Raw genomic sequence first — 10,174 nt, 5'->3', positions numbered from 1 at the left:
CTCTGGGACTCAGCTGCTCTTACAGCAGGGTGGCCCTGGCAGTTGGTGTCAGACAGCACACCAGGATCCCCTGGGCCAAAGAGGGCACTGCACACTATTTGCCCAAAGGTCTCTTGTCGCCAAGCCCTATCTCAGCCATAGGAGCTTGATATCAGGAGTAAAGGGCCCTGGGAGTGAGGCCCTATAAGGGGTAGTGGGTTAGGCTTAGGATGGGGCGGGGTGACGAGATTTCTCAACTCTGTAGACAGGGATATGTGGTTAGGCCCAGGACAAATGTTTACTCCAGGAGTAACTGGTGAAAATACAGCCAGAACCATGTCTGGTCTGGTTCTTTCCTCCCCATGTCCAACAATGTTCCTGTCCTGGTCTGGGACCCTTGGGGAAGAGCTTCCACAGCTGCCTGAGACCCTTTTCCAGCACCCAGGGTGGGTGCTTTACTAAGGAAGTGCTCCATGCACATGCAGGGGGACTTGTGAACCTACTGCCTGGAATCTAAGGCAGGTCCAAGTGCTGGTCCTGGTGCTGGCCCTGCTAAGTGCCAACTGGCCAGCTTGGTTGTCAGCCTTTTTCTGAAGAGAAGGAACAGCAACCCTAGGGCTCCCAGAGGCTCCCCACCCCCCATGAATCCAGATGCAAAGACAGGGACAAGAAAGTAGAGTTTATTGGTGGGCATGGGTAGGCAGGGGGCAGCGCCAAGGCTCTCACGAGTGCAGGGCCCGCCATTTGTCCAGAGGGCCACGATTAGGGATGTACTTGACCCCACAGCCATCTGGGATGAGCCGCTTTTCTGCCACCATGTTTTCAAATTCATCTGCATTAAACTTAGTAAATCCCCACTTCTTGGAGATGTGGATCTAGAGAAAGACAAACAGCTGAGTCAGGAGACATGGAGACAGGAGCAGGGAAAGGTGAGACCAAGGCTGCAGCACTACATACCTTCTGGCGGCCAGGGAACTTGAACTTGGCCCTGCGGAGGGCCTCAATCACATGCTCCTTGTTCTGCAACTTGGTGCGGATGGACATTATGACCTGGCCAATGTGGACCCTGGCCACTGTGCCCTGGGGCTTTCCAAAGGCACCACGCATACCTGTCTGGAGCCTAGATTGGGGACAGCATGCCAGTCATTAATGTCCACGGGAAAGGGCTGTCTCCAAGGTCCCTTAGGGCAACCCACACAGGCAACAGGCTGCATACACTACCCAGGAGGCTGCTGTCTGCAGCCACTGCACACCGGGCCCCCACGGAGAGAAGAGCACGGTCGGCTTAACTGGCTGCAAAGGACACAGAGTACCCCAAACAGACTAGCTAGAGTCCCTGCAAGGTGCTACTGGGCTCATCTGAAAGCCATCCAACCTGTGACCACGGCAGCAACCTGCCTGCCTGCAGGTTATGTCATGAGGCTCAAAGAAGAGCTACTCCCGCAGCAGCAGCTCCCTCTACCTGTTGCCCAGAGCCATGACGCCTTTTGTGTTTGTCTCTGGGACTCTGGGTTGTTCAGTGTCCACTTGCTAGCTCTTTGGCCTGGCTTTGCTATGGGTGGTTGAGTCTTTGTGAGGCCACCTCTTTGCCCTGACTGATGGAAAAAATAATCAAGCCCAGGCTTTAAGATATGGGAAAACATCTGAAAAGGCCAGGAGTCTCAGGGCCCAGCTCACCTATCAGCTCCAGCACAGGACAACATCTTGTTGATGCGGATGACGTGGAAGGGGTGGAGCCGCACTCGGATGTGAAAACCATCTTTGCCACAGCTTTTCACCATGTACTTGTTGGCACAAATACGAGCAGCCTCCAGGGCTATTGGAGTGGGGGAGGCAGCAGAGTGAGACAAAATGGCACAGAAGCACTTACCATGGTTCTCTGGGAACACCTGTAGTGGCTGCGTGAGTTTAGTAGAGAGGCTCATGATTGGGTGCTCGTGATTAATGACCTGGTAATTCCAGTGCAGCGAGCTCTAGGTCTGGCTGGGGGAGCACATACAAGGGCCCAGGAATGGTTAACAAGGAAACCTGCCTCACCTTCAGAGGACAGCTGCTCGTACTCATCCGACACCATGTGGCCACAGAGTGGGAACTCATCCACTTTTGCCTTCTTCCGCCCCAGGTCAAAGATGCGGATTTTAGCATCTGAAAAAAAACTGGTTCGTGTGTGGGTGTGCCATAGCAACTGGGTCAGTGCAGCCAAACCGGTTTGGGAGCTTTCCCACCACTTACCGGGGACACCTCGGCAGAAGCGAGACTTTGGGTACGGCTTGTTCTTACAATACCGGTAACTGCAGGGAAGGGGGGGAACCCAAGTTAGCAGGGATTCACAAGTGAACTCCACAATAGGCACTTTGAGTGCTTCCTCAATCTACGACCAAAGGGGCGTTGAGAGAGGAGAAGATGACACATGTCATCTCTAAGCTTGGTCTTCATTCCTGGAAATTGGTGCTAAAACAAGATGTAGCCAGAAATTAGGATACCTATGCTAGGAGCTTATAAAAGTAAAAAAAACAAAAAAACCACTCTATGCCCTGTTGTGTTTTCAACTTCCTATAAGGCTAACATCCTGAAACGGACTTTCTCAATTTAAATACCACGTAAGAGTAACACACTTCATGCCATCCACCTAAAGACCTTTGGGCACGTGGCATTAAGTCGGGCTCCAAGCCTCGTGAAGGGCGCCCCCTGCAGGGCACACGAGGCGGCTGAACACGCTCTTCTGGGACTGCCCTTGGCGTCCGAGGAGCCCACACGGCACGTCGCCTAGAAATAAAACGGGAATGGGACACAAAGGCCCTGAGGGCACCGAACCTAAAAGGCAAGCGACTTTTCAGCTCTGAACGCGGGACGCAAGGCGTACGTCGCTTGTAGTCCTAAACTGGGGCTAACATATGCAGACCTGGGTCAACCGGCCACTCCAACAAAAAGGGGGAAGCGGTAAACACCAGCATGAATTTTTAAAACCAAACGGTACAAACAAAGACCAAAAGCGACCTGCAAGTTCTTGGGGAATACGCGGAGTCCGTTCCCAGGACAGGAAAGCCGCACTAGGGAGACCCCACCCCACGACTGCTTTTAGCAGCCAAATGCAATTCTCCCTCCCTTTCCCCAGCAGCGAAACAGGCACTCACCAACGGGCGGGGCGGCGGCCCATGGCGACACCAAGATCTTCAGTGGCTGAAACAAAACATACAAGGTCGGAAGACCAGTCGAAGACAGACTTCAAACTACGAAAGAGAAATGGCAAGGGCAACGCGCGAGCCGCAAACACCGACTACTCACCGCGCCGAACGGAAAGAGATACTCTTACGCCTGCGCAGGCCTTATATAGGCGGTCTAATCTTCACGCGTAGGAACCATAGAGTCCGGGTGAGGGCGGATAGACACTCTGTCAGACTTCCGGACCGTAGTCACAGAGGTGCTCTGCGCCTGCGTGCGGGACTGGCTGGGGACAAGCGCAGAGCGGGTGGGCGGGTGGGTCCCCTACCGCAGGCGGCCAGCTGGCGAATGAGGCTTCGCCACATCGGCGAGAGAAGCCGGCTTCCGGCTGGCCATTTTGGGCGTAGTACTCTTGCCCGAGGCTTTGCCGTAACTATGAAAGACGTATGTTCCTACAGTTGAAAGAAGGAAAATGCCGAATGGGGCTTACGGCGGCTGCGTGCGTGTTCTCGGGCATGGCGGAGCCTGGGACAAGCCCTCTGTACATTCACCTGCGCGCCAGAGCCCAACACGGAGGCGCCCTGCTGGAGGCTCTGCGCGCGTTCCTTTGTCGACCGGGAGGCCGGAGCGGGAGGCCCGCCCTCGCGCCGCCTCCACAGCCCCCCGGCCATAACCGAAGAATCCTGAGCCCTCTTTGCGAGCTGTACGCGAAGTCCTCCTTCCCTGGAGACCCGGGGCGGGGCGTGCGTCGGCTCCAGGCGGTCTAAGCCCTCCCGCGAGGAAGGCCAAGAAAAAGCCGCCCCCAAGATCCAGGGCTCAGGAGACCCCGTGAGCACCGTTGGGCCCACCCTGACCCGGCAGAGAAAAGAGACGTTGTGCTCCCCAGGGTGACTTGGAGAAGGGGAAGAGGAAGGTGGCGACCCCACCCAGATGGCAAACGAGCACTGTCACTCCTTGTCCGGCTGGGCCCCAGTCCTGGCCTCTCAGAGCTGCCTTGATCTGTACTCCTGGGAGCTTCCACCCTCCCACGGCCCAGAATGTGGCACCCACCCCCACACACAGTTCTCTCCCCGCCCACTGAATTCCAGCGCCTCCTGAGTGTGCCTCTGAGATGTTCTAAGATAAAGCACGGATCCTTCCCCCGCCTGCCCAAGGATAGCTGCCAGAGAAGTGTCCAGAGCTGGTACCCATACCACCAGGGATCTAAGTATCCGCCAGAGGTGCCCACGCTTCTAGAGGTGGGGACAGCAAGAAGGTAACAAAGTCTTCCCCATGTCACTTGACAGGTGTGACACACCTGTTCTTCTCCAGGACGACCTGTCACTTTAGTGAATGGGTCCTTTAGGAAGGCTTGGGAAGATTTGCGGTGTGCACTTCCAGCAATGCTGCAACAAGGTCCTTCCCAGGGAACACGGCCTCCCCTTCCATCAGGGGGGCTCTGGGTCTGGAAACTGGGTGAGAAGGTGTGACTCTCCACGGGGGCAACTCAAGTCAGGTTTTTGCTCCCAGAACTAGAGGGTTTAGGGTTATACGCATCAAGCAGTCCTGTAGCAGGCTGCCCAACTATTTCCTGCTTAGAGGCTCATTTTCTGCGCCTTGCTCGCTTGCCTCCAGCCCGCCATTCTTGCTTTTCCTGGAACATGCCAGATTGTTCCTTGGGGTCGGGGCCTTGGCTCCGGCTGGTCCTCAGTCCTTAGGCTGGTGCTCCTGCTCTAATGGCTCTCTCAGCGCCTTGCTGAAAAGAGCTGCTTCTGGACCTATCCCTGGAACACAGTTGGGGGGTGGAGTGTTCAGGCTGGATATGATGAATCTACTCTCAAATTCCTCTCTCCCTAAGCTTATGGATTCTGTCCTGCACCTCCTGTCAGGGCATTTCTGGCATCAAAACCCATGAAATGCAGGTCAGTCGTAGGTCCAAGCCAAGCATGCGAGTGCTAGACTACACACCAGCTGCATGTCCTAATACTTTTTTTATTTTTAAATTTATTTATTTATTTATTTTTGGCTGCCTTGGGTCTTCGTAGCCGCGTGCGGGCTTTCTCTAGTTACGGCGAGCGGGGGCTGCTCTTCGTTGCGGTGCGCGGGCCTCTCATTGCGGTGGCTTCTCTTGTTGTGGAGCACGGGCTCCAGGTGCACGGGCTTCAGTAGTTGTGGCCCGCGGGCTCAGGAGTTGTGGCTCACGGGCTCTAGAGCGCAAGCTCAGTAGTTGTGGCGCACGGGCTTATTTGCTCCGCGGCCTGTGGGATCTTCCCGAACCAGGGCTCGAACCCGTGTCCCCTGCATTGGCAGGCGGATTCTTAACCACTGCGCCACCAGGGAAGCCCTGTATATATTTATTTTATATCTGGAAGTTTGTAACTTTCGACACCTTCATCCAGTTCCTCATCCCCTCAACCCCCACCTTTGGTAACCACAAATCTGGTGATCTCTTTTTCTGTGAGTTTGGGTTTGGGTTTTTTTTTAGATTCCACAGTGTAATAATACAGTATTTCTTTTTCTGTGAGTTACTTCATCTAGCATAATGTTCTCAAGGCCCATCCATGTTGTCATAAATGGCAGAATTTCCTTTTTGTGCCTGAATTATGTTCCATTATATATCTGTACCACATCTCCTTTGTCCATTCATCTATCAGACACTTGGGTTGTTTCCATAGCTTGGCTATTGTAAATAGTGCTGCTGTGAACGTAGGGGTGCAGATATCTCTTCCACATAGTGTTTTCATTTTCTTCAGATATACTCCCAGTAGTGGAATTGCTGGATCATATGGTGGTGTTTTTTTTTAAGATCCTCCATATTGTTTTCCATAGTGGCTCCTCTAATTTACATTCCCACCAACAGTGCACAAGGGTTCTCTTCTCTCCACATCTTTGCCAGATTTGTTAACTCATCTTTTTGATGACAGCCGTTCTGATAGGTGTGAGGGGATATCTCATTGTGGTTTTGACTTGCAATTTCCCTGATGATCAATGGTGTTGAGCACCTTTTCATGTGCCTGTTGTATGTCTTCTTTGGGAAAATGCCTATTCAGATCGTTTGCCCATTTTTAAGCGGATTTTTTGTTGTTTTGTTATGGAATTATGTGAGTTCTTTATATATTTTCCATATAAACACATTATCAGATATGTGATTTGCAAATACTTTCTCCTATTCAGTAGGTTGCTTTTACATTTTGTTGATGGTTTCTTCTGCCATGAAGAGTTTGGTTCAGTCCCACTTGGTTTTTGTTTGTTGTTTTTGTTGCTTTTTTTTTGCTTTTGCTTTTAGTGTCCGATTCAAAGAACCCTCTCTAAGACTCAGGTCAAGTAGCGTAGTGCCTATGTTTTTCTTCTAGGAGTTTTATGGTTTCTGGTCTTACGTTTAAGTTTTAATCCATTTCAAGTTAATTTCTGTGAGTGGTATAAGGTAGGTGTCCAGTTTCATTTTTTTACATGTGAATATCCAATTTTTCCTGTATCACTTGTTGAAGAGACTGTTTTTTCTGCCTTGAGTATTCTTGGCTCCCTCATCAAAAATTAGTTGACCACATACGTGTGGGTTTATTTCTGCTTTGTGAAATTTCTGATTAATGATATCACAGATGAATTCAAACAAGTGAAATGACACTCAAATGCTTACAGAGTCACCAGGCGAACTTCCCCAAGTATGCCGGTGCTCCACTGATAGAAGGGGGCTGGTCTGTGAGGTCTTGCTCCCTACAGGGAGAGGAGTTGTGAGGTTCCTGGGCCTGAAAGCATCCTTACAAGCTGTGAACTTGGCGGGCAGTGGCCCAGCATCCCTTTCCCTTGGCTGGATTCTTTCAGGACTGGCAGAAATGACTGCTGCTTCCAGTTTGAGGAGACCATGTGCTGAAAGGCCTCCTCATGCGCTGTGTGTGTCCCTGGTGAGTCACTTGCCTGTGAGAAACGACCTGTGCCATGTCTTTCAGCCACCCCACAGTGTGCAGCAGTGCTGCTGAGATCATGTCTGTGCTGTTTTTCTACATCATGAGGTATAAACAGATGGACCCGGAGAACCCGAACAATGACAGATTCGTCCTCTCCAAGGTAAGCTGGCATGGGAACCCATGCTCAGACACTTGGTTCCTGAACTCATTTTAAAAGCCACCATGTGGCAACAAGACCTGAAATGGCCTCTGTTTATCCTTTTGGTGCTTCTCTCTTTGCCTCATGTCTTCATCTGTTCAGGCTGATATAATAAAACATCAAAGACTGGGTGGCTTATAAACAATAGAAATTTATTTCTCACAGTTCTGGAGGCTAGAAGTCTAAGATCAAGGCACCAGCATGGTCATGTTCTGGTGAGGGCCCTGTTCCTGGTGGCAGACTTCTCACTGTATCCTCGTGTGATGTAAGGAGAAATGGTCTCTCTTTTATAAGGGCATTAACCCCACTCTTCAGGGTTCTGCCCTCATGACCTAATCACTGCCCAAAGACCACTACCTCCTAATACTATCACCTTGGGCATTAGGTTTTCAACATAATGGATTTTGGGGAGGGGGCACAAACATTCAGACCATGGCACCTCATAAAGATCTAAAAGGTGTTCTAGTGAGGACTGCGTGGTGGGAAGGATGACTTGCGGCAGCTGGCAGTCCTTCTTTTCCTTTGATGGTGCCTCACTTTACCCCACCTAGCACTAAAGCCCCCCTTGTCAGGGTCATGCTGCTCCGATCCTCTGCCACCTGGGTAGAGGAGGGCCACATGAGTGAATCCAACTTGTTGAGCTCGAGGAGCGTTGAGCTTGATTTGGAGGGTTGTCCCACCCGTCAGTCAGCTTTCTCTTCCATTTCTCTGCATATCTGACCTGATACCAATAAGGAGTTTCTCATTAGGCTAGCTATAGTACGAGATAACCTCATGACACTGGGGGACAGGAAAGAAAAGAAATATTAAAAGCAAGGTCGATCTAGAAGAACAAGCAGCTCTTTTGATGCTGTCTGAAAGTTTGCTGTGTTCTGAGCAAAGCATTTAAAGCTCAACTGGTAGAACGACATGTGCAAATAGAAACCCCAAATCTGGGCAGCGGGAAGTAAAGACAAAGGCAGAGTATAGGCAGAGTACCTGGAGCCGTAGTTATGATCCTTGCCTTGGTGTCTAAAACATAATCTCAAATGAGGTTTGGCAAAGGATAAATAAAACGTGTGTGTAGAGGAAGAGAGTTGAAGCAAACGAAGTCCATTAGTAATAGTTGACAAATTTAGGTAAAGAGTATATGGAACTTCATTGTACTATTCGTACAACTTTTCTGTAAGCTTGAATTTCCTTCATCATAAAAACTGAATAACTATAGGTGTACAAACAAAGTATGGGTGTTTAGAGCTTTACTTTAAAAAAGGGAAAGATGTGGGAATTCCCTGGTGGTCCAGTGTTAGGACTCCACGCTTTCACTGTTGGGAGCCTGGGTTCGATCCCTGGTCAGGGAACCAAGATTCCGCAAGCCGCGCAGCACAGCCAAAAAAAAAAAAAAAAAGATGCCTAGACTATCCCATAACCGCTGCTATCATATAATCAGAGTCATTGGCCTTAGAGGGATAGAGAGACTTTCTGGCGTGTAGCCTCAGGCTGGGCTCTACTCATTTGCCAGATTTGTGTGTTCATCAGACTTACGCAGCAGATAAAGTTTGAAGACAAGAAAAAACACTCAGGGGACTTCCCTGGTGGCGAAGTGGTAAAGAATCCACCTGCTGGGCTTCCCTGGTGGCGCAGTGGTTGAGAATCTGCCTGCCAATACAGGGGGACACGGGTTCGAGCCCTGGTCTGGGAGGATCCCACATGCCGCGGAGCAACGAAGCCCGTGTGCCACAACTACTGAGCCTGCGCGTCTGGAGCCTGTGCTCCGCAGCAAGAGAGGCCGCGATAGTGAGAGGCCCATGCACCGCGATGAAGAGTGGCCCCCGCTTGCCACAACTAGAGAAAGCCCTCGCACAGAAACGAAGACCCAACACAGCCAAAAATAAGTAAATTAATTAATTAATTAAAAAAAAAAAAAATATATATATATATATATATATAAAAGAATCCGCCTGCCAATGCAGGGGACACGGGTTCGAGCCGTGGTCCGGGAAGATCCCACATGCTACGGAGCAACTAAGCCCGTGCACCACAACTACTGAGCCTGCGCTCTAGAGCCCACGAGCCACAACTACTCAGCCCACGTGCCACAACTACTGAAGCCCGTGCGCCTAGAGCCCGTGCTCCGCAACAAGAGAAGCCGCTGCAGTGAGTAGCCCGTGCACCGCAACTAGAGAAAGCCCACATGCAACAAGGAAGACCCAATGCAGCCAAAAATAAATAAAATAAATAAATTTAGTTTAAGAAAAAAAACACTCAGGAGCATAGTCCATCTTGGCTCTGGTTGGGAATGGAGTAAATGGACTCGCTAGAGGCCGAGAAGCCAGGGTCTCCATAATCTGTGCTCCCGGGGCAGGAGTGTCCATGTAGACAGCTGCGTGAGGAGGCCGCTTGCTAAGGCCTGGCCATGGCACTGACTGAGGTGCTCATGATCTCTCCGTCCACCACCCAGGCCTTAGTTTTTGTTTTATCAGCTCTTTTGTTTTCTTTAGCCAAGGAGGCTTGGGAAGTAACCAAAAAGCCTTCTTGTAAATTTGTTCTTGAAGCACACTTTGTGTCAGAACAAAGATGAGAAGTACCACCTGGAAGAGAAAGCTTTCTTTCCTGGGTGCCCTCAGCAGCTTGTGTGCATCTTTATTCTTGGCCCCTCAGTTGTGAGTGTCCCCCCCACAGCGAAAGGATTCTTGGGAAAGGAAAGGGAACCCCTGTGGGCGTGCTTCCACCATGCCAGACATCATGCTGATGCCCCACCAATCTTCTCAAGTAATCCTACAGCCTTTTGCTTCCTGAACAGGGCTTTCCTCACCATCATACCCAGAGAGCAAAGCCTTATGGAAGTGGGCTTACTTGTCCCCTGCGTTAAAGCTGGGGGGAAGTGGAGTTGATCTGAGTGTAGAGCGCAGGCTCGCTCCAAGGGCACGTAAGGCACCTGGGAGCCAGAGCTTGTTACAGGAGTAAAATA

General features: G+C 50.8%; 2 protein-coding genes across 3 annotated transcripts in view; one reads left to right on the top strand and one right to left on the bottom strand.

Annotated features, from left to right (window-relative positions):
• Positions 1 to 637: 637 nt before the first annotated feature.
• On the bottom strand, positions 638 to 3,278 carry RPL10 (ribosomal protein L10). 2 transcript variants are annotated; one of them, XM_082445670.1, is made up of 7 exons: positions 3,114 to 3,269; positions 2,617 to 2,745; positions 2,212 to 2,270; positions 2,017 to 2,124; positions 1,657 to 1,795; positions 937 to 1,099; positions 638 to 854 (listed from the first exon to the last, which is right to left on the bottom strand). In XM_082445670.1, the coding sequence occupies exons 1-7, from the start codon at positions 3,134 to 3,136 to the stop codon at positions 702 to 704; spliced, it is 774 nt and encodes a 257-aa protein (XP_082301796.1). In that variant the 5' UTR covers positions 3,137 to 3,269; the 3' UTR covers positions 638 to 701. The 2 variants fall into 2 exon arrangements, with proteins under 2 accessions (XP_082301796.1, XP_082301797.1); XM_082445671.1 differs by lacking the exon at positions 2,617 to 2,745 and having other exon boundaries at positions 3,114 to 3,278.
• A 136-nt stretch (positions 3,279 to 3,414) lies between these two features.
• Positions 3,415 to 10,174, top strand: part of LOC309652146 (transketolase-like protein 1) — a 35,993-nt gene continuing 29,233 nt past the window's right edge. The window contains exons 1-2 of the mRNA XM_082445669.1: positions 3,415 to 4,396; positions 7,068 to 7,185. Coding sequence (XP_082301795.1) covers positions 4,179 to 4,396; positions 7,068 to 7,185 — 336 coding nt within the window. The 5' untranslated portion in view covers positions 3,415 to 4,178. The remainder of the gene's footprint in view (positions 4,397 to 7,067; positions 7,186 to 10,174) is intronic.

The sequence above is a fragment of the Balaenoptera physalus genome (assembly GCF_965194825.1).
Source record: "Balaenoptera physalus genome assembly, chromosome: X".
Lineage (NCBI taxonomy): Eukaryota > Metazoa > Chordata > Mammalia > Artiodactyla > Balaenopteridae > Balaenoptera > Balaenoptera physalus.
The sequence above is the reverse complement of the archived record's forward strand: the minus strand, read 5'-3'. Positions and strand labels throughout refer to the sequence as shown.